Source organism: Salmo salar, chromosome 09 (assembly GCF_965601325.2).
Source record: "Salmo salar chromosome 09, fSalSal1, whole genome shotgun sequence".
NCBI lineage: Eukaryota > Metazoa > Chordata > Actinopteri > Salmoniformes > Salmonidae > Salmo > Salmo salar.
The window spans coordinates 48339030-48361209 of NC_138299.1; the positions used below are offsets into that span (position 1 = coordinate 48339030).

The window sequence follows — 22180 nt, forward strand, 5'->3', positions numbered from 1 at the left end:
ACTATATAGAGAATAGGGTCTAAAGGTGTGCACTATATAGGGAATAGGGTCTAAAGTAGAGCACTATATAGGGAATAGGGTCCAAAGGAGTGCACTGAATAGGGTCCAAAGGAGTTCACTATATAGGGACTAAAGGAGTGCACTATATAGGGAATAGGGTCTAAAGGAGTGCTCTATATAGGAAATAGAGTCTAAAGGAGTGCTCTATATAGGAAATAGAGTCTAAAGGAGTGCACTATATAGGGAATAGGGTCTAAAGGAGTGCACTATATAGGGAATAGGGTCTAAATGAGTGCACTATATTGGGAATAGGGTCTAAAGGAGGGCACTATATAGGGTGTAAAGGAGTGCACTATATAGGGAATAGGTTCTAAAGGAGTGCACTATATAGTGTCTAAAGGAGTGCACTATATAGGGAATAGGGTCTAAATTAGTGCTCTATATAGAGAATAGGGTCTAAAGGAGTGCACTATATAGGGTCTAAAGGAGGGCACTATATAGGGAATAGGGTCTAAAGGAGGGCACTATATAGGGAATAGGGTCTAAAGGAGTGCACTATATAGGGAATAGGGCCTAAAGGAGTGCACTGAATAGGGTCCAAAGGAGGGCACTATATAGGGAATAGGGTCTAAAGGAGTGCACTATAAAGGGAATAGGGTCTAAAGGAGTGCACTATATAGGGAATAGGGTCTAAAGGAGGGCACTATATAGGGAATAGGGTCTAAAGGAGTGCACTATATAGGGAATAGTGTCTAAAGGAGTGCACTATATAGAGAATAGGGTCTAAAGGTGTGCACTATATTGGGAATAGGGTCTAAAGGAGTGCACTATATAGGGAATAGGGTCTAAAGGAGTGCACTATATAGAGAATAGGGTCTAAAGTAGTGCACTATATAGAGAATAGGGTCTAAAGGAGTGCACTATATAGGGTATAGGGTCTAAAGGAGTGCACTATATAGAGAATAGGGTCTAAAGGTGTGCACTATATAGGGAATAGGGTCTAAAGTAGAGCACTATATAGGGAATAGGGTCCAAAGGAGTGCACTGAATAGGGTCCAAAGGAGTTCACTATATAGGGACTAAAGGAGTGCACTATATAGGGAATAGGGTCTAAAGGAGTGCTCTATATAGGAAATAGAGTCTAAAGGAGTGCTCTATATAGGAAATAGAGTCTAAAGGAGTGCACTATATAGGGAATAGGGTCTAAAGGAGTGCACTATATAGGGAATAGGGTCTAAATGAGTGCACTATATTGGGAATAGGGTCTAAAGGAGGGCACTATATAGGGTGTAAAGGAGTGCACTATATAGGGAATAGGTTCTAAAGGAGTGCACTATATAGTGTCTAAAGGAGTGCACTATATAGGGAATAGGGTCTAAATTAGTGCTCTATATAGAGAATAGGGTCTAAAGGAGTGCACTATATAGGGTCTAAAGGAGTACACTATATTGGGAATAGGGTCTAAAGGAGTGCTCTATATAGGGAATAGGGTCTAAAGTAGTGCACTATATAGGGATAAGGGTCTAAAGGAGTGCACTATATAGAGAATGGGGTCTAAAGTAGTGCACTATATAGGGAATAGGGTCTAAAGGAGTGCACTGTATAGGGAATAGGGTCTAAAGGAGTGCACTGTATAGGGAATAGGGTCTAAAGGAGGGCACTATATAGGGAATAGGGTCTAAAGGTGTGCACTATATAGAGAATAGGGTCTAAAGGAGTGCACTATATTGGGAATAGGGTCTAAAGGTGTGCACTATATTGGGAATAGGGTCTAAAGGAGTGCACTATATAGGGAATAGGGTCTAAAGGAGTGCACTATATAGGGTCCAAAGGAGTTCACTATATAGGGTCTAAAGGAGTGCACTATATAGGGAGTAGGGTCTAAAGGAGTGCACTATATAGGAAATAGGGTCTAAAGGAGTGCACTATATAGGGTCTAAAGGAGTGCACTATATAGGGAATAGGGCCTAAAGGAGGGCACTATATAGGGAATAGGGTGTAAAGGAGTGCACTATATAGGGAATAGGGTCTAAAGTAGTGCACTGTATATGGACGAAAGGAGTGCACTATATAGGGAATAGGGTCTAAAGGAGTGCACTATATAGGGAATAGGGTCTAAAGGAGGGCACTATATAGGGAATAGGGTCTAAAGGAGGGCACTATATAGGGAATAGGGTCTAAAGGAGGGCACTGTATAGGGAATAGGGTCTAAAGGAGTGCACTATATAGGGAATAGGGTCTAAAGGAGTCCACTGTATAGGGAATAGGGTCTAAAGGAGTGCACTGTATAGGGAATAGGGTCTAAAGGAGTGCACTGTATAGGGAATAGGGTCTAAAGGAGTGCACTATATTGGAAATAGGGTCTAAAGTAGTGCACTATATAGGGAATAGGGTCTAAAGTAGTGCACTATATAGGGAATAGGGTGCCCTCTGGGAAGCAGCCTTTGTGACCATCTCAAAGCTTTCTGTTTTCCTATAGAACTGTTGCTTTACACTCAGTGTCCACCGGTCATCTGATGCAGCATCCATCACTCTCCTTCTTGGTCAAATAGCCCTCACACATCCTGGAGGTGTGTTGGGTCATTGTCCTGTTGAAAAACAAATGATAGTCCCACTAAGAGCAAACCAGATGAGATGGCGTATCGCTGCAGAATGCTGTGGTAGCCATGCTGGTTAAGTGTGCCTTGAATTCTAAATAAATCACTTAGTGTCACCAGCAAAGCACCATCACACCACCTCCTCCTCCTCCATGCTTCACGGTGGGAACCACGCATGTAGAGATCATCCGTTCACCTTCTCTGCATCTCACAAAGACACGGGGGTTAGAAGCAAAAATGTCAAATTTGGACTCATCAGACCAAATGACAGATTTCCACCAGTCTAATGTCCATTGCTCATGTTTCTTGACCCAAGCAAGTCTCTTCTTCTTATTGGTGTCCTTTAGTAGTGGTTTCTTTGCAGCAATTCTTTGGGCTGCAATTTATGAGGCTGGTAACTCTAATGAACTTATCCTCTGCAGCAGAGGTAACTCTGGGTCTTCCTTTCCTGTGGCGGTCCTCATGAGAGCCAGTTTCATCATAGCACTTGATGGTTTTTGCGACTGCACTTGAAGAAACATTCAAAGTTCTTGAAATTTCCCGTATTGACTGACTCATGTCTTAAAGTCATAATGAAATGTTCTTGCCATAATATGGACTTGGTCTTTTACCAAATTGGGCTATCTTCTGTATACCAGCCTACCTTATTGGTTGAGAGAATGCAAAGAGTGTGCAAAGCTGTCATCAAGGCAAAGGGTGGCTACTTTGAAGAATCTCAAATATAAAATATATTATGATTGGTTTAACACTTTGTTTTTGGTTACTACATGATTCCATATGTGTTATTTCATAGTTTTATAGTAAAAATAAAGAAAAACGCTGTAATGAGTTGGTATCAACTTTTGACTGGTACGGTATATACCAATTAGCAGAGACACTTACAGTACAGTGAGTACATGTTCAGTATGAGGATGTGATCCCTGTGGGACTTTGACCTTCAACCTTTGTGTCGCTAGATAACACTCGTACTATCTAAACCACAGACCGGTCTGTTTTCGGGCATACCAAGAAAGTCAACGTCCCAATTTTTAGTGTTTTTTATTATTATTATTTTTTCTATTCTGGGAAGAGCGAGAGTCTGTTTTGTAGAGACGCTTCTCCACAGAGACATTATAAAGTTGGGTTTTCCTGAAGGAACTCTGCAGTAGGCTCAGGGGTCCGTCTCAAATGGCACCCTGTTCCCTATACCGTGCACTACATTTGACCATTCCCAATTTTAGTCCGTAGCCCAATATAGGGAACCAGTTGGGAGGTAGTCCAGAGTGTAATGGTGAAAGTTGAGGCCTTAATGAAGCCCTTCTGTCTCCTAGTGATGAACAGATCCAATTTGTAAGTCGCTCTGGATAAGAGCATCTGCTAAATGACTTAAATGTAAATGTAAAATGAACACAGAAGCCCTGCATCTCTAGCCAAGACTCTTCCCTCAGCTTCTCCCCAGACCTTGTTTGCACCCCGATTCCAGCTTCTCACCAGACCTTGTCTGCACCCCGATTCCAGCTTCTCACCAGACCTTGTCTGCACCCCGATTCCAGCTTCTCCCCAGACCTTGTTTGCACCTTTATTCCTTACATAGTGTCCAGGGCTCTGGTCAAAAGTAGTGCACTATGTAAGGAATAGGATGCAATTTGGCATTAGGCTCCCCCCTCTTCGTATGAGACATGATTTCACTCTGAAACCATGTGTAGTTTATGTTCACAATATGCTGCGGTGCTGTCAGGGGAGATCTTCGCTACAGAAGACCCTTCTACACTAAAATAACACAACTGTGCTGCAGCAGGCTGGAATCTACCAGTGGCGTGTTGAGACCAGAGTTAAACAAAGCGAGAGGGAGAAGTTTAGGCCTGTGGGAGGAGGTGATATGGAATGACTTCAGCTACATTCACTAGTGCTTTCTCTGTTCTGTGCGACTGGCCCCTGACTACTTGTTGTCAAGGTGACGGTCTTGCTTAGAGACTCCAAAAAGGCTAGTGCCGGAAATGATTACAGTTCTACTTGACATGTGTCCTGGGGCTCCCCTCCCCTCCCTGGGGTCACCGCAGGCCTGTTTATGACCCTAGTGATGTCACTAGTTAGTAGATATATAAGGACCCTAGTGATGTCACTAGTTAGTAGATATATAAGGACCCTAGTGATGTCACTAGTTAGTAGATATATAAGGACCCTAGTGATGTCACTAGTTAGTAGATATATAAGGACCCTAGTGATCTCACTAGTTAGTAGATATATAAGGACCCTAGTGATGTCACTAGTTAGTAGATATTTAAGGACCCTAGTGATGTCACCACAGGCTTCCTAATGACCCTAGTGATGTCACTATTTAGTAGATATATAATGACCCTAGTGATGTCACCACAGGCTTCCTAATGACCCTAGTGATGTCACTAGTTAGTAGATATATAAGGACCCTAGTGATGTCACTAGTTAGTAGATATATATAAGGACCCTAGTGATGTCACTAGTTAGTAGATATATATAAGGACCCTAGTGATGTCACTAGTTAGTAGATATATAAGGACCCTAGTGATGTCACTAGTTAGTAGATATATAAGGACCCTAGTGATGTCACTAGTTAGTAGATATATATAAGGACCCTAGTGATGTCACTAGTTAGTAGATATATAAGGACCCTAGTGATGTCACTAGTTAGTAGATATATAAGGACCCTAGTGATGTCACTAGTTAGTAGATATATATAAGGACCCTAGTGATGTCACTATTTAGTAGATATATAATGACCCTAGTGATGTCACCACAGGCTTCCTAATGACCCTAGTGATGTCACTAGTTAGTAGATATATAAGGACCCTAGTGATGTCACTAGTTAGTAGATATATATAAGGACCCTAGTGATGTCACTAGTTAGTAGATATATATAAGGACCCTAGTGATGTCACTAGTTAGTAGATATATAAGGACCCTAGTGATGTCACTAGTTAGTAGATATATAAGGACCCTAGTGATGTCACTAGTTAGTAGATATATATAAGGACCCTAGTGATGTCACTAGTTAGTAGATATATAAGGACCCTAGTGATGTCACTAGTTAGTAGATATATAAGGACCCTAGTGATGTCACTAGTTAGTAGATATATATAAGGACCCTAGTGATGTCACTAGTTAGTAGATATATATAAGGACCCTAGTGATGTCACTAGTTAGTAGATATATAAGGACCCTAGTGATGTCACTAGTTAGTAGATATATAAGGACCCTAGTGATGTCACTAGTTAGTAGATATATATAAGGACCCTAGTGATGTCACTAGTTAGTAGATATATATAAGGACCCTAGTGATGTCACTAGTTAGTAGATATATATAAGGACCCTAGTGATGTCACTAGTTAGTAGATATATATAAGGACCCTAGTGATGTCACTAGTTAGTAGATATATATAAGGACCCTAGTGATGTCACTAGTTAGTAGATATATAAGGACCCTAGTGATGTCACTAGTTAGTAGATATATAAGGACCCTAGTGATGTCACTAGTTAGTAGATATATAAGGACCCTAGTGATGTCACTAGTTAGTAGATATATAAGGACCCTAGTGAGAGAGACAATACCTGCCACCCATATAGCACCCTGTTCCCTACCCTGGTCCAAAGTAGTGCACTATATCTGGAATAGGTTTCCATTTCAGATGCAGTCTTTGGCTCGTTCTGGATCATTCTTCTCTTCTGGCTTCATTGGCTCGGCTCCTCGTTGCCTGGCAACAGACACCACACATATTTCTGCTCAGTGTGTTTTGTAGAATTTGAGATGAGGTGTAAACTTCTATCTTCCCTCGGAGAAGAGATTTGTCATAAATTCTTCTGTCTCCGTATGTAACTGTGCTGGCCTGTTTTACTGTTTCTACAACTGGATCCTTGAGGTTTTTTTTAAATAAATGTAAAAACGGCAACAACAAAAAATCCCCCTCCCCCGAGGATTTAGGCCCGGATTCATAAAGCGTTAAGAGTGCTGATGTAGGATCAGATCTTGTCTGTAATCTTTTTCATTATGATCTAAAATACAACACTAAACTGATCCTCGATCAGCAGTCTGACTCGGAGGCGCTTTATGAATATGGACTCTTATCTCGAAATGGACTGGCCTTAATGTTTTTAAGTTTAGATGTTCCCTGACTATCTTTGCAGTTTTTTATTTTTGAGGATTAATTGTTGATAACAAGCTTTTCTTTTTTTTGATTTTATCAACAGGGGACAGAGAACATTTATGTAATGGTTTAACATGTGTTTTATAGATGACGTTGTCTTACAGTGAGTCCCTAATACCCCCCTGTTCCCTATGCAGCAGGGCTCCGGACTAAAGTAGTGCACTACATTGTGAATAGGGGGGTCATTTTGAGATGCCTCTATGTTAATCTCTTTGTTGTCCTCCTCCAGTACGTCTTGTCTGGATCAGATGACTTCAACCTTTATATGTGGAGAATCCCAAAGGATCCTGAAGCAGGTGTGTGTGTGTGTGTTTCCGTATCAGTTTTTCTTGTGTCAATAGCTAAGTTTGTCCAATTTGTGACAGATTAAACAATATGCAAATTTCCCCACCAGAGGTTTCCAGGAAACACACTTTTTTTGTGGATAAAAGGCTTTTTGTGATACGTATTCCACATAAAAATGACTTCTGCTGTTATATTCTCATGTTAAATGGGTTTCCATGACATTTTAAACTCTAATGATGGTTTTGCGTTTTTATATAGTGAAATGTGTCCTCTAGCCAACAGCTCACAGAGACAGTGAAATGTGTCCTCTAGCCAACAGCTCACAGAGACAGTGAAATGTGTCCTCTAGCCAACAGCTCACAGAGACAGTGAAATGTGTCCTCTAGCCAACAGCTCACAGAGACAGTGAAATGTGTCCTCTAGCCAACAGCTCACAGAGACAGTGAAATGTGTCCTCTAGCCAACAGCTCACAGAGACAGTGAAATGTGTCCTCTAGCCAACAGCTCACAGAGACAGTGAAATGTGTCCTCTAGCCAACAGCTCACAGAGACAGTGAAATGTGTCCTCTAGCCAACAGCTCACAGAGACAGTGAAATGTGTCCTCTAGCCAACAGCTCAGAGACAGTAGGCTACCTACATGATGAGACTATTATGGATAAGAGCGATATTTATTATTTGTATTTGTCAAATGGCAGCCAAGCATCGACCATCATGTCACCAGAATAACACCCTGGATATTTATTAGAAAGCAGCATCAAGCTCATCAACCTGTGAAGTTCACAACTCATTTCATCTGTAGCCTAATAAACTGCATGGTTTCCCGAGTCATAGTGGAAGGACCAGACAACATGTCATCGCGTGACTCCCAAGTTTACTTCAATATGACAGTTATTATACCAATATTTACGCATAAAGGCGTTTCTGCCATTTCTCGCGTAATACGTTTTGCCGGACACAAAAAGATCCCTCCACGTCGAACGAATATATTTGTATGTCGTCATTTCATGTTTCCAGTCAGCCCAGTCGTGGCTTTTCTTTATACGTCAGGTAATTCATCCGCATGAAATGTTTGGATGGAAACGTGGTTACAGATTACAAATATCTCTACTATTCCGTCTCGCCCTTCCAGGAGGCCCAGGTCGTGTGGTGAACGGAGCGTCCATGGTCCTAAAGGGTCATCGTTCCATCGTGAACCAAGTCCGGTTCAACCCAAGCACCAGTATGATCTGCTCCTCCGGGGTCGAGAAGGTCATCAAGGTACGTAGTTAAGGTCGTAGGTTATTATTATTATTATTATTATTATTATTATTATTACAGTTTTAATAATCATTCAAATCACAGGTCGTGGGTGGGTTTTATGACTCGATGTGTATAATGACTTGGTACAATGATTGGTTCATCAGTGGTTCGTGAAATCATCCACGTTACATCATGAACATCTGTTGATGACATCGTCGTGATTTTAAAGTTCATCGGTTCGGTTGTTCGAGTACTTAGAAAATGCACAGAATCTTGAAGGTAATTGTTCGTTGCAAGAAAAGGAGAAATCGACTGGGTGCTCAGCGTGCCATCAGAATCATTACCTCAGCCCTTCTACTCCTACACCCTCTGAAAAGGCAACGGTAGTAACGCCCAGGCATTCCTCACTAGGTGGTTTCCCATCCTGTATGACTCTCAGGTCTTCAGTCATAACTCACTGTCCCTCATCAATCACAGGGCCTGAGGTGAAGACAGACGACTCATCTCCTTCGCCATCTGTCCCCTGTTGATGAGCGTGTCGAGGGAAGATGTGTTGGTTCATCATCAACTCTCTCCCCTACGGCAGCTCTAGTCTCTCCTACAGCAGCTCTAGTCTCTCCCCTACGGCAGCTCTAGTCTCTCTCCTACAGCAGCTCTAGTCTCTCTCCTACAGCAGCTCTAGTCTCTCTCCTACAGCAGCTCTAGTCTCTCTCCTACCTACAGCAGCTCTAGTCTCTCTCCTACCTACAGCAGCTCTAGTCTCTCTCCTACCTACAGCAGCTCTAGTCTCTCTCCTACCTACAGCAGCTCTAGTCTCTCTCCTACCTACAGCAGCTCTAGTCTCTCTCCTACCTACAGCAGCTCTAGTCTCTCTCCTACCTACAGCAGCTCTAGTCTCTCTCCTACGGCAGCTCTAGTCTCTCCTATACCTACGGCAGCTCTAGGTCTCTCCCCTACCTACGGCAGCTCTAGGTCTCTCCCCTACCTACGGCAGCTCTAGTCTCTCTCCTACAGCAGCTCTAGTCTCTCTCCTACAGCAGCTCTAGTCTCTCTCCTACCTACGGCAGCTCTAGTCTCTCTCCTACCTATGGCAGCTCTAGTCTCTCTCCTACCTACGGCAGCTCTAGGTCTCTCTCCTACCTACGGCAGCTCTAGGTCTCTCTCCTACCTACGGCAGCTCTAGGTCTCTCTCCTACCTACGGCAGCTCTAGATCTCTCCCCTACCTACGGCAGCTCTAGATCTCTCCCCTACCTACGGCAGCTCTAGTCTCTCCCCTACCTACGGCAGCTCTAGTCTCTCCCCTACCTACGGCATCTCTGTCTCCTTTATGGCAGCTCTAGTCTCTCCCCTACCTACGGCAGCTCTAGTCTCTCCCCTACCTACGGCAGCTCTAGTCTCTCCCCTACCTACGGCAGCTCTAGTCTCTCCCCTACCTACGGCAGCTCTAGTCTCTCCCCTACCTACGGCAGCTCTAGTCTCTCCCCTACCTACGGCAGCTCTAGTCTCTCCCCTACCTACGGCAGCTCTAGTCTCTCCCCTACCTACGGCAGCTCTAGTCTCTCCCCTACCTACGGCAGCTCTAGTCTCCTTTATGGCAGCTCTAGTCTCTCTCCTACCTACGGCAGCTCTAGGTCTCTCCCCTACCTACGGCAGCTCTAGGTCTCTCTCTCTCTCCCCTACCTACGGCAGCTCTAGTCTCTCCCCTACCTACGGCATCTCTGTCTCCTTTATGGCAGCTCTAGTCTCTCCCCTACCTACGGCAGCTCTAGTCTCTCCCCTACCTACGGCAGCTCTAGTCTCTCCCCTACCTACGGCAGCTCTAGTCTCTCCCCTACCTACGGCAGCTCTAGTCTCTCCCCTACCTACGGCAGCTCTAGTCTCTCCCCTACCTACGGCAGCTCTAGTCTCTCCCCTACCTACGGCAGCTCTAGTCTCTCCCCTACCTACGGCAGCTCTAGTCTCTCCCCTACCTACGGCAGCTCTAGTCTCCTTTATGGCAGCTCTAGTCTCTCTCCTACCTACGGCAGCTCTAGGTCTCTCCCCTACCTACGGCAGCTCTAGGTCTCTCTCCTACCTACGGCATCTCTAGGTCTCTCCCCTACCTACGGCAGCTCTAGTCTCTCTCCTACCTACGGCAGCTCTAGTCTCTCCCCTACCTACGGCAGCTCTAGTCTCTCTCCTACGGCAGCTCTAGGTCTCTCCCCTACCTACGGCAGCTCTAGGTCTCTCCCCTACCTACGGCAGCTCTAGTCTCTCCCCTACCTACGGCAGCTCTAGTCTCTCCCCTACCTACGGCAGCTCTAGTCTCTCCCCTACCTACGGCATCTCTGTCTCCTTTATGGCAGCTCTAGTCTCTCCCCTACCTACGGCAGCTCTAGATCTCTCCCCTACCTACGGCAGCTCTGTCTCCTTTATGGCAGCTCTAGTCTCTCCCCTACCTACGGCAGCTCTAGGTCTCTCCCCTAACTACGGCAGCTCTAGGTCTCTCCCCTACCTACGGCAGCTCTAGGTCTCTCCCCTACCTACGGCAGCTCTGTCTCTCCCCTACCTACGGCAGCTCTGTCTCTCCCCTACCTACGGCAGCTCTAGTCTCTCCCCTACCTACGGCAGCTCTAGTCTCTCCCCTACCTACGGCAGCTCTAGTCTCTCCCCTACCTACGGCAGCTCTAGTCTCTCTCCTACCTACGGCAGCTCTAGTCTCTCTCCTACCTACGGCAGCTCTAGTCTCTCTCCTACCTACGGCAGCTCTAGGTCTCTCCCCTTCCTACGGCATCTCTAGGTCTCTCTCCTACCTACGGCATCTCTAGGTCTATCCCCTACCTACGGCAGCTCTAGGTCTCTCCCCTACCTACGGCAGCTCTAGGTCTCTCCCCTACCTACGGCAGCTCTAGGTCTCTCCCCTACCTACGGCAGCTCTAGGTCTCTCCCCTACCTACGGCAGCTCTAGTCTCTCCCCTACCTACGGCAGCTCTAGTCTCTCCCCTACCTACGGCAGCTCTAGTCTCTCCCCTACCTACGGCATCTCTGTCTCCTTTATGGCACCTCTAGTCTCTCCCCTACCTACGGCAGCTCTAGATCTCTCCCCTACCTACGGCAGCTCTGTCTCCTTTATGGCAGCTCTAGTCTCTCCCCTACCTACGGCAGCTCTAGGTCTCTCCCCTACCTACGGCAGCTCTAGGTCTCTCCCCTACCTACGGCAGCTCTGTCTCTCCCCTACCTACGGCAGCTCTGTCTCTCCCCTACCTACGGCAGCTCTGTCTCTCCCCTACCTACGGCAGCTCTAGTCTCTCTCCTACCTACGGCAGCTCTAGTCTCTCCCCTACCTACGGCAGCTCTAGTCTCTCCCCTACCTACGGCAGCTCTAGATCTCTCCCCTACCTACGGCAGCTCTAGGTCTCTCCCCTACCTACGGCAGCTCTAGTCTCTCCCCTACCTACGGCAGCTCTAGTCTCTCCCCTACCTACGGCAGCTCTAGTCTCTCTCCTACCTACGGCAGCTCTAGTCTCTCTCCTACCTACGGCAGCTCTAGTCTCTCCCCTACCTACGGCAGCTCTAGTCTCTCCCCTACCTACGGCAGCTCTAGTCTCTCTCCTACCTGTACCAGAAGTGTGAAAGCTGATACAGGCCTAGATGATACAGGCTCTCTAAACCTGACCTCTGCCTTGTCTCCTCTCCTCTCTCCTCCTCTTTCCTCCCTCCCCCAGGCGTGGAGCCCCTACCAGCAGACAGAGAGTCTGGGTGACCTGGATGGTTGTGTGGAGAATAAGTCCAGGAGTCTGTACAGCCATGAGGAGTATATCAGCCTGGTGCTGAACAGCGGCAGCGGCCTGAGGCACGACTACATCTCACAGGTAACACACACACACACACACACACACACACACACACACACACACACACACACACACTTTCTGGGGGATGAATTGAAGTACGATTGCGTCTTTCTCATGTCATCTCAGTCCATCCAGGAGGATCCTCGTATGATGGCCTTCTTTGACTCTCTGGTGCGTCGGGAGATTGAGGGCTGGAGTTCAGACTCAGACAGTGACCTGATTGAGGGGGCCATCCTGCAGCTCCACGCCAGGGGACAACGCTCCACACGGGCTGTAGGAGACGGCGCCGGGGTCCTGTTTGGGGTTGGTGCTGCTTCACCTGTACATCCTACTGCTGCAACGGGTGACTCAGACCGCTCCTCCTCATCCTCATTGGCTGCACCCGAGGCTTCAGGGGCGGAGCCGTTGCTGCCCAGGAGTCGTCAGCAACATCACCAGTCTGCGTTCTTATTGGACCTGGTGGGAGAGGACTCTGACTCCTCTGGGTTCTGGCTAGACCCCATGCCCCGCCCCAGCCCCCGAGACAACTCTACCCTCTCCAGCCCCACCTCCTCCACCTCCTCCTCCACCAGCTCTGAGGACGAGGAGCGCCGCAGGGTCAGCACCAGGCAGCGTAACGCCGCGCGGAGGCGCCGCATGCACTTCCCCTGCAGGCCCAGTGGGGGGCGCCCTGAGTCTGCCCAGGCCCTGTACCCCGTGGGGGTCGACTCCTGCTCCTACCCCAAGATCTCCATCGATGAGGCCTCATCCTCCTCCGCATCCTCCACAGCGCTGCAGCCGGACCAGGACTCGGTCCAGATCGGGCTCCAAAGGAGGAGCTCGAAAACGGGGAGATGTGCCAGTTCCAGCACTGCAGTGTCTCTGGACAGCCAAGACGACCAGGACAGGCTCCTCATCACCTCCCTTCTGGCTCAGGACACCCTGCAGCAGAGGACAGAGTCCTTGGAGGGAGGGGTGACGGGGGCTGCTTTAGAGAGGATGGCCAAGGGCTTGGAGAGTCCGGAGGAGGACAACAGTAGCTGGGTCTCTCCTTCCTCCAGACATCACCACGGCCCCGACGTGAACGGCCTGCGGCTCCCCGACCAGACTGAGATGACTGAAGGGACCATCTGGCTCCAGGGACCATCTGGCTCCAGGGACCATCTGGCTCCAGAACTGTTTGCGTCCCCAGATTCCAGGGGAGAGAGGGAGGCCTTAGCGGGGAAACAAACAGACACTAGGAACCAGGTGGAGGATGAGAAGGATGAGGAAGAGGCAGGGTTGTCTTCTCAGAGAGGCCAGGCCCTGGCCCAGGGGACGCTAAAACGTACTCACCTGGGGTCAGGAGGTCAAGGGTCAGGGGAGGGGTTGGAGACCTCGCCCTCAGAGAAGAAGTTCAAGACATGATGATGACGCCTGTCGTGGGAAGGTGAACATTTGGTGAAAGACTGACGTTGTCCCACATTAGCCTATTCCCTGTGGTTCTCAAACCTCTCCTCTCGGACGTTGCACAACGTCACTGTAGCCCTGAACGTCACTGTAGCCCTGAACGTCACTGTAGCCCTGAACGTCACTGTAGCCCTGAACGTCACTGTAGCCCTGAACGTCACTGTAGCCCTGATCCTCGAGGAGAGATGTGAGAAACACTGGCCCATGGAAGAAGTGGGGATCCTCGAGGAGAGATGTGAGAAACACTGGCCTATATAGTACACTACTTTTCACCAGGATCCTTTGAGCCTATGGTTAACAGTAGTATACTATGTAAGGGGAAGGGGGCCATTTCGGATGCAACCTGAGACCCAACTTAAGGTGGCTTTTCTTTGGGTTTTTACAGTCCAGTTTCTTGGTTTGGTGACGCTAAAAAGGGTGTCGCAATTTTGCATTTTTGAGCCATTGGGACGTGTATTCTGCTAAGAGCAGGACACAGTGGCTATGAGGGCTTGGCTCCTCTGTCTGTCAATCAGAACATACTGGATAATGATTGGTCCAATATTACTGTTGGCAGCAATGCATTCTGGAACTCTTAGAAATTGTTGTGACTTCTGAGGTCAAACCATAGATGCCATTAAATATCACAAGATCCAAAAATATCTAATAATATTGACATTGACAATGGTTTTGTAAATGCACTTCTAGTTAGTCATTTAGTCTTAAGGCAGATTTTCTTTCTTTTTTTATTATTAAAATACGTCCGGTTTAGTTTTTTTTTTTTTGTTGTTGAAGAAAGCAGGCCTGTAAAGAAGCTCTGGTTCAGGACTAAAGGCTTCAGATGGCACATTTTGATTTCTATTGGAATTACAGACTTGATTCATTTAGATTTTTCAGTGAGATTCTTGGTGAAGTGTCAGCAATTCCGTGGCAAATCTGTTGTAGCCGTGCAAACGGCTGTTTGAGTGGTGCGTTTAAAAAAATAAAATGATTGTTTCAGTGTTAAGGATGATAATGGTTTCTTGTCTCTTCGTCCTCATCCAACCCCTCTGTCGCCAGCAAATGTTTTATTCTGGTTTATTTCTTCAATTAAAGAATCATTCATTGTCTGATGATACCATTACTGAGATGTTTTTCTCTCCGTTATAAGGATTTTTATTTTTTTTATCATTTTACTCTCACCTTTTCAAGACACCCAAGGATACTTTGAATAAAATAGCAAATTGAAACTGAACTGCCACAATAATCGACATACATTCTGTGTTTAGTGTACCATTCTGAGTTCTCTAATTTAAGAGATATTGGATAATATTTCTTCACCGCACAGTACCAAGTCACCATGGCAACGAAGCTTCAACACTGCAGTGAAAGAAATGTGACCCTGAACAGACCAGAGACTGGAGAATACAGACCAAACCAATCTATAGACTGGAGGATACAGACCAAACCAATCTATAGACTGGAGGAATACAGACCAAACCAATCTATAGACTGGAGAATACAGACCAAACCAATCTATAGACTGGAGGATACAGACCAAACCAATCTATAGACTGGAGAATACAGACCAAACCAATCTATAGACTGGAGGATACAGACCAAACCAATCTATAGACTGGAGAATACAGACCAAACCAATCTATAGACTGGAGGATACAGACCAAACCAATCTATAGACTGGAGGATACAGACCAAACCAATCTATAGACTGGAGGATACAGACCAAACCAATCTATAGACTGGAGAATACAGACCAAACCAATCTATAGACTGGAGGATACAGACCAAACCAATCTATAGACTGGAGGATACAGACCAAACCAATCTATAGACTGGAGGATACAGACCAAACCAATCTATAGACTGGAGAATACAGACCAAACCAATCTATAGACTGGAGGATACAGACCAAACCAATCTATAGACTGGAGGATACAGACCAAACCAATCTATAGACTGGAGAATACAGACCAAACCAATCTATAGACTGGAGGATACAGACCAAACCAATCTATAGACTGGAGGATACAGACCAAACCAATCTATAGACTGGAGAATACAGACCAAACCAATCTATAGACTGGAGGATACAGACCAAACCAATCTATAGACTGGAGGATACAGACCAAACCAATCTATAGACTGGAGGATACAGACCAAACCAATCTATAGACTGGAGGATACAGACCAAACCAATCTATAGACTGGAGAATACAGACCAAACCAATCTATAGACTGGAGGATACAGACCAAACCAATCTATAGACTGGAGGATACAGACCAAACCAATCTATAGACTGGAGGATACAGACCAAACCAATCTATAGACTGGAGAATACAGACCAAACCAATCTATAGACTGGAGGATACAGACCAAACCAATCTATAGACTGGAGGATACAGACCAAACCAATCTATAGACTGGAGGATACAGAACACACATTGTTTAGATATGCTGCTAGACCAAACCAATCCATAGACCAGATCAATCCAATATGGTTAGACGTGCCAGACCAAACCAATCTATACACCAAACCAACATATGGTTAGACGTGCTAGGAATAAATGTCCCCTCTCGTTGACACCGCAGAAGTTCAAGGCCGACCACAGTACTGCAGGCAAGGTATTGTTTGACAGGATCCACCGTTATAGGGAATAAATGTCAGTCTTCGGGTAAATAAATACACATGTTTTGAAGACAATCATGGCACCAATAATCGTTTCTAATACACCAGATGTAGGTCCTTGAACCGATTTGGATTTAAAAATCGCACACTAGAAGTTCTAAGGATAATTTAGTTGCTGAAGACAGCCTGCAGTACCTTGATCGGTCTTCAACTTGAGTCGGTCAGTTAGAGGGGGCAGCACTGAGCTAGCCTACAACATGACAACGTGACAACCTTGAGAAGCTCAAACCGAGCGTCATACGTCTCCATGACACATCGTCATAACCGACTTCATTTGGTTTCAATGTGTTACCATAGCGATTATGACGGTGTCTCATGGAGACATATCACACACAGTCTTCACATATGGAATGAATGCTGTCACCTGATCGATGACTTTGTCCATTCATATACAGTTGAAGTCGGAGGTTTTCGTACACCTTAGCCAAATACATTTAAACTCCGTTTTTCACAATTCCTGACATTTAATCCTTGTAAAAACTCCCTGTCTTAGGTCAGTTAGGATCACCACTTTATTTAAAAAATGTGAAATGTCAGAATAATAGTAGAGAGAATTATTTATTTCATCACATTCCCAGTGGGTCAGAAGTTTACATACACTCAATTAGTATTTGGTAGCATTGCCTTTAAATTGTTTAACTTGGGTCAAATGTTTCGGGTAGCCTTCCACAAGCTTCCCACAATAAGTTGGGTGAATTTTGGCCCATTCCACCTGACAGAGCTGGTGTAACTGAGTCAGGTTTGTAGGCCTCCTTGCTCGCACACGTTTTTTCAGTTCTGCCCACATATTGTCTATAGGATTGAGGTCAGGGCTTTGTGATGGCCACTCCAATACCCTGACTTTGTTGTCCTTAAGCCATTTTGCCACAACTTTGGAAGTATGCTTGGGGTCATTGTCCATTTGGAAGACCCATTTGCGACCAAGCTTTAACTTCCTGACTGATGTTTTGAGAGGTTGCTTCAATATATCCACATAATCTTCCATCCTCATGATGCCATCTATTTTGTGACGTGCACCAGTCCCTCCTGCAGCAAAGCACCCCCTCAACATGATGCTGCCACCCCCATGCTTCACTGTTGGGATGGTGTTCTTTGGCTTGCAAGCATCCCCCTTTTTCCTCCAAACATAACGGTGGTCATTATGGCCAAACAGTTCTATTTTTGTTTCAACAGACCAGAGGACATTTCTCCAAGAAGTACGATATTTTTCCCCATGTGCAGTTGCAAACCGTAGTCTGGCTTTTTTATGGCGGTTTTGGAGCAGTGGCTTCTTCCTTGCTGAGCGGCCTTCAGGTTATGTCGATATAGGACTCGTTTTACTGTGGATATAGATAATTTTGTACCTGTTTCCTCCAGCATCTTCACAAGGTCCTTTGCTGTTGTTCTGGGATTGATTTGCACTTTTCGCACCAAAGTACGTTCATCTGTAGGAGACAGAACGCGTCTCCTTCCTGAGCGGTATGACGGATGCGTGGTCCCATGGTGTTTATACTTGCGTACTATTGTTTGTACAGATGAACGTGGTACCTTCAGGCATTTGGAAATTGCTCCCAAGGATGAACCAGACTTGTGGAGGTCTACAATTTATTTTCTGAGGTCTTGTCTGATTTCTTTTGATTTTCCCATGATGTCAAGCAAAGAGGCACTGATTTTGAAGGTAGGCTTCGAAATACATCCACCGGTACACCTCCAATTGACTCAAATGATGTCAATTAGCCTATCAGAAGCTTCTAAAGCCATGACACAATTTTCTTGAATTTTCCATGCTGTTTAAAGGCACAGTTAACTTAGTGTATGTAAACTTCTGACCTACTGGAATTGTGATCCAGTGGATTATAATTGAAATAATCTGTAAACAATTGTTTGGAAAAATGACTTGTGTCATGCACAAAGTAGATGTCCTAACCGACTTGCCAAAACTATAGTTTGTTAACAAGAAATTTGTGGAGTGGTTGAAAAACGAGTTTTAATGACTCCAACCTAAGTGTATGTAAACGTCCGACTTCAACTGTATATACTGGACCAACAACTCCAGGACAGGTTTAGCCTTTTTCATTCTATGATTATCATTCCTGAGTCTTATTGTAAATCTAATGTACATCCACCATAATTCCTGTCTTATTGTAAATCTAATGTACAGCCACCATAATTCCTGCCTCTTATTGTAAATCTAATGTACAGCCACCATAATTCCTGTCTTATTGTAAATCTAATGTACAGCCACCATAATTCCTGCCTCTTATTGTAAATCTAATGTACAGCCACCATAATTCCTGCCTCTTATTGTAAATATAATGTACAGCCACCATAATTCCTGTCTCTTATTGTAAATCTAATGTACAGCCACCATAATTCCTGCCTCTTATTGTAAATATAATGTACAGCCACCATAATTCCTGTCTCTTATTGTAAATCTAATGTACAGCCACCATAATTCCTGTCTCTTATTGTAAATCTAATGTAGAGCCATCATAATTCCTGTCTCTTATTGTAAATCTAAATGTACATCCACTGTCATTTTCATATTTAATATAATATATCTTTCTTGATTTATTAGATAACATTTCTTAATACGCCACTATTTATAGTGCCAACTAAAAGCAGCTTGCAATTTCAGTGTAATTGATGGGAGAGGAATTCCACAGGGTTATGCTAGGTCTCCTCTACCCAAAAGAAGACTTCCTCCACAATGACCTAACAGTAAGCTGAGTAACCATAAAAGGACTAACATCTTCTGATCAGATAGAAAAAAAGAAGCCGCACCCTCTCAGACTGAAACATGTTCCAACTGGCGACCCTATTCCCTATATAGTGGTCAAAAGGGAATGAAGGGAACCGTTTGGGACACAGACACAGATTCTACTAAACAGTGGAAAGGATTGTTAGTGGGGCAAATTATATCATCATCTGTAGCTGTCTGTCTTGGAATCCATGATGCTAGTAGGATGTCTTCAGGGCCAATGACTAGTCTAGTCTAGTCAATGGTCTATTCTTGTTTTGGAAAAAGTCTTGTCTTCGGTCCTCCTCTCCTCCGTGACCGGAAACCGATAAGTGGTCGAGGAGAGTATCAATTCAAAAGTTGACAAAATGGAAGACGTTCCCTTTCCTCAATTATCTATGACCTTTTTTCAAAAGGAAGGCGAGAAAGGACTCAGGAGTTGAGCCAATCCAATTGAGAATAGGCCATATTGTTTGAGGTTATCGCCAGAGGATATCCTGGGGCTAAGTCCAGAGCACACACTAACATAACTACCCCTTCTAGTCATTCTATGTCTTTGCCCTCACGCCCTTCTAGTCATTCTATGCCCTTTCCCTTCTAGTCATTCTATGTCTATGCCCTTCTAGTCATTCTGTCTATTCCCTCACGCCCTTCTAGTCATTCTTTGTCTATGCCCTCAAGCCCTTCTGAGGGACGACAGACCAGACAGTATTGTTAATGGAGGTTATCTAGCTACTTTGCTCTAGTCTCTTTGCTCTTTGCTCTAGTCTTTGCTCTAGTCTCCCTCAACATAGTGCTGCCGTCCACAGCAGTGTGAATATCCAGGCAAGCTGTCACTGTGGCTATGTCCACAATGGCACCCTATTCCCCATGGGCCCTGGTCAAAAGTAGTGCACGATATAGGGAATAGGGAGGCATTTGGGGATAAACTTTACAGGAAATAGATGGACATCCTTCACTTCCTGCCCCGACACAGCAGCAGCTTGTTTTTTTTTACTGTTACAACTATCTTCTTTGTAAAGAATTGTGAAATATTGTTATGTATGTAAAAGGGAAATATTATGTTTTTGAGTCCCTGAGGCTGAACACATTCTGCCCTTATTGTTTTGAGAAGGAATTGACGTAACTCTCGCTCACAATTTAAAAGCTTGATACTTTATTTATACAACCATTAAAACAATATTGTCATTGTTTTCCAGGCTAGTTATCCCATACAAGGAATGATATCTGTAACTGAAGGAAGGATGGCTGCATTTGAATTCCCTACAACATGGTTGGAATACCTTGGTTAGATGCCAGAGAACGATCAAACACACACACACACACACACAGGGTCTTCACACGACTTCTGTCTCTAGATGTTACGTGATCAGTTCAACAGTCCTCCAGGACAGAAATGACCAGGTACTGAGAAAGAACTTGATAAAATGGTAATTAGACAGTAACTAATGAATTGAAGAATGGCGCTGCAATGAATATCTTCTGTTTTACGGGCTCCTGGCCAACACTGCACATTTAAAAAAATTAAAACATTTAAGTAACTTTTTTTGTTCATGTTTCCTATGACCAAAAAAGAGCTTCTGGACAACAGAACAGTGATCACTAACCTTGATTTGAATGAAGATTTCTACTCCCCCAAATTGAGATTTGGTGTCACTGATCTAAACACACAATATCCTATAATGCCAAAGTGGAATTATGTTTTGAGAAATGTTTACAAATGAATCAAAAATGAAAAGCATAAATAAGTTCAGGAGTAAGAAGGTGCTTAACAAGTCACATAAGTTGCATGGACTCCCTCTGAGAGCAATAATAGTGTTTAACATGATTTTTGAATGACTACCTCATCTCTGTACCCCTACACATACAATTATCTGTAAGATCCCTCAGTCCAGCATTGAATTTCAAACACAGATTCAACCACAAAGACCAGGGAGGTTTTCCAATGCCTCGCAAAGAAGGGCACCTATTGGTAGATGGGTAAAATAAAAAAGCAGACATTGAATATCCATTTGAGCATGGTGAAGTTATTAATTACACTTCGGATGGTGTATCAATACACCCAGTCACTACAAAGATACAGGCAACCTTCTTAAATGTGTTGCCGGAGAGGAAGGAAACCACTCAGGGATTTCACCATGAGGCCAATGGTGATTTTAAAACAGTTACAGAGTTTAATGGCTGTGATAGGAGATAATTGAGGATGGCTCAATAACATTGTAGTTACTCCACAATACTAACCTAAATGACAGAGTGAAAATAAGGAATCATGTACAAAATAAAAATATTCCAAAACATGCATCCTGTTTGCAACAAGGCATTAAAGTAAAACAGCAAGAAATATGGCAAAGAAATTAACTTTATGTCCTGAATACAAAGCGTTATGTTTGGGGCAAATCCAACACGTCACTGAGTACCACTCCATATATTCAAACGTGGTGGCTGCATCATGTTATGGGTATACTTGTCATTGGCAAGGACTAGGACGTTTTAGCATAAAAATAAACAGACTAGAGCTAAGCACAGGCAAAATCCTAGAGGAAAACCTGGTTCAGTCTGCTTTGACACTGGGGAAGACAAATTCACCTTTCAGCAGGACAGTAACCTAAAACACAAGGCCAAATATACACTGGAGTTGTTTACCAAGACGACATTGAATGTTCCTGAGTGGCCTAGTTACAGTTTTGACTTATTTCAGTTTGTAAATCTATAGCAAGAGTTGAAAATGGCTATCAATGATCAACAACCAATTTGAAAGAATAATGGGCAAATATTGTCAAATCCAGGTGTGCATAACTCTTAGACTTACCCAGATAGACTCACAGCTGTGTTTTATATTCCATGATTTTTGGGGGAATTTCTCTTCCGCAGAGTATTTTGTGTAGATTTGTTGAAAAAAAAACTACAATTAAATCCATTTTAATCCCACTTTGTAACAACAAAATTTGGAAAAAGTCAAGAGGTGTGAATACTTGCTGAAAGCACTGTATCCCAACCAGAAGCCATGGATTACAGGCAACATCCGCACTGAGCTAAAGGCTAGAGCTGCCGTCTTTAAGGAGCGGGACACTAATCCGGACGCTTATAAGAAATCTCGCTATGACCTCAGACGAGCCATTAAACAGGCAAAGCGTCAATACAGGGCTAAGATTGAATTCTACTACGCCGGTTCTGATGCTCATCAGATCTGACAGGGCCAGCAAACTATCATGGATTACAAAGGGAAAGTCAGCCGCGAGCTGTCTTGTGATGCG

General features: G+C 44.6%; 1 protein-coding gene across 2 annotated transcripts in view; it reads left to right on the forward strand.

The window, feature by feature from the left end:
* The window catches only part of LOC106611461 (DDB1- and CUL4-associated factor 5), a 75911-nt gene extending 61385 nt beyond the window's left edge, over positions 1 to 14526 (forward strand). Inside the window, exons 7-10 of one of the 2 annotated variants that reach the window (XM_082955815.1) lie at positions 6984 to 7050; positions 8170 to 8297; positions 11985 to 12131; positions 12249 to 14526. In XM_082955815.1, coding sequence (XP_082811941.1) covers positions 6984 to 7050; positions 8170 to 8297; positions 11985 to 12131; positions 12249 to 13499 — 1593 coding nt within the window. In that variant the 3' untranslated portion in view covers positions 13500 to 14526. Of the gene's footprint in view, positions 1 to 6983; positions 7051 to 8169; positions 8298 to 11984; positions 12132 to 12239 lie in introns of both variants that reach the window. The other variant, XM_014211675.3, reaches the window with a different exon arrangement.
* The last annotated feature ends 7654 nt before the right edge of the window (positions 14527 to 22180 follow it).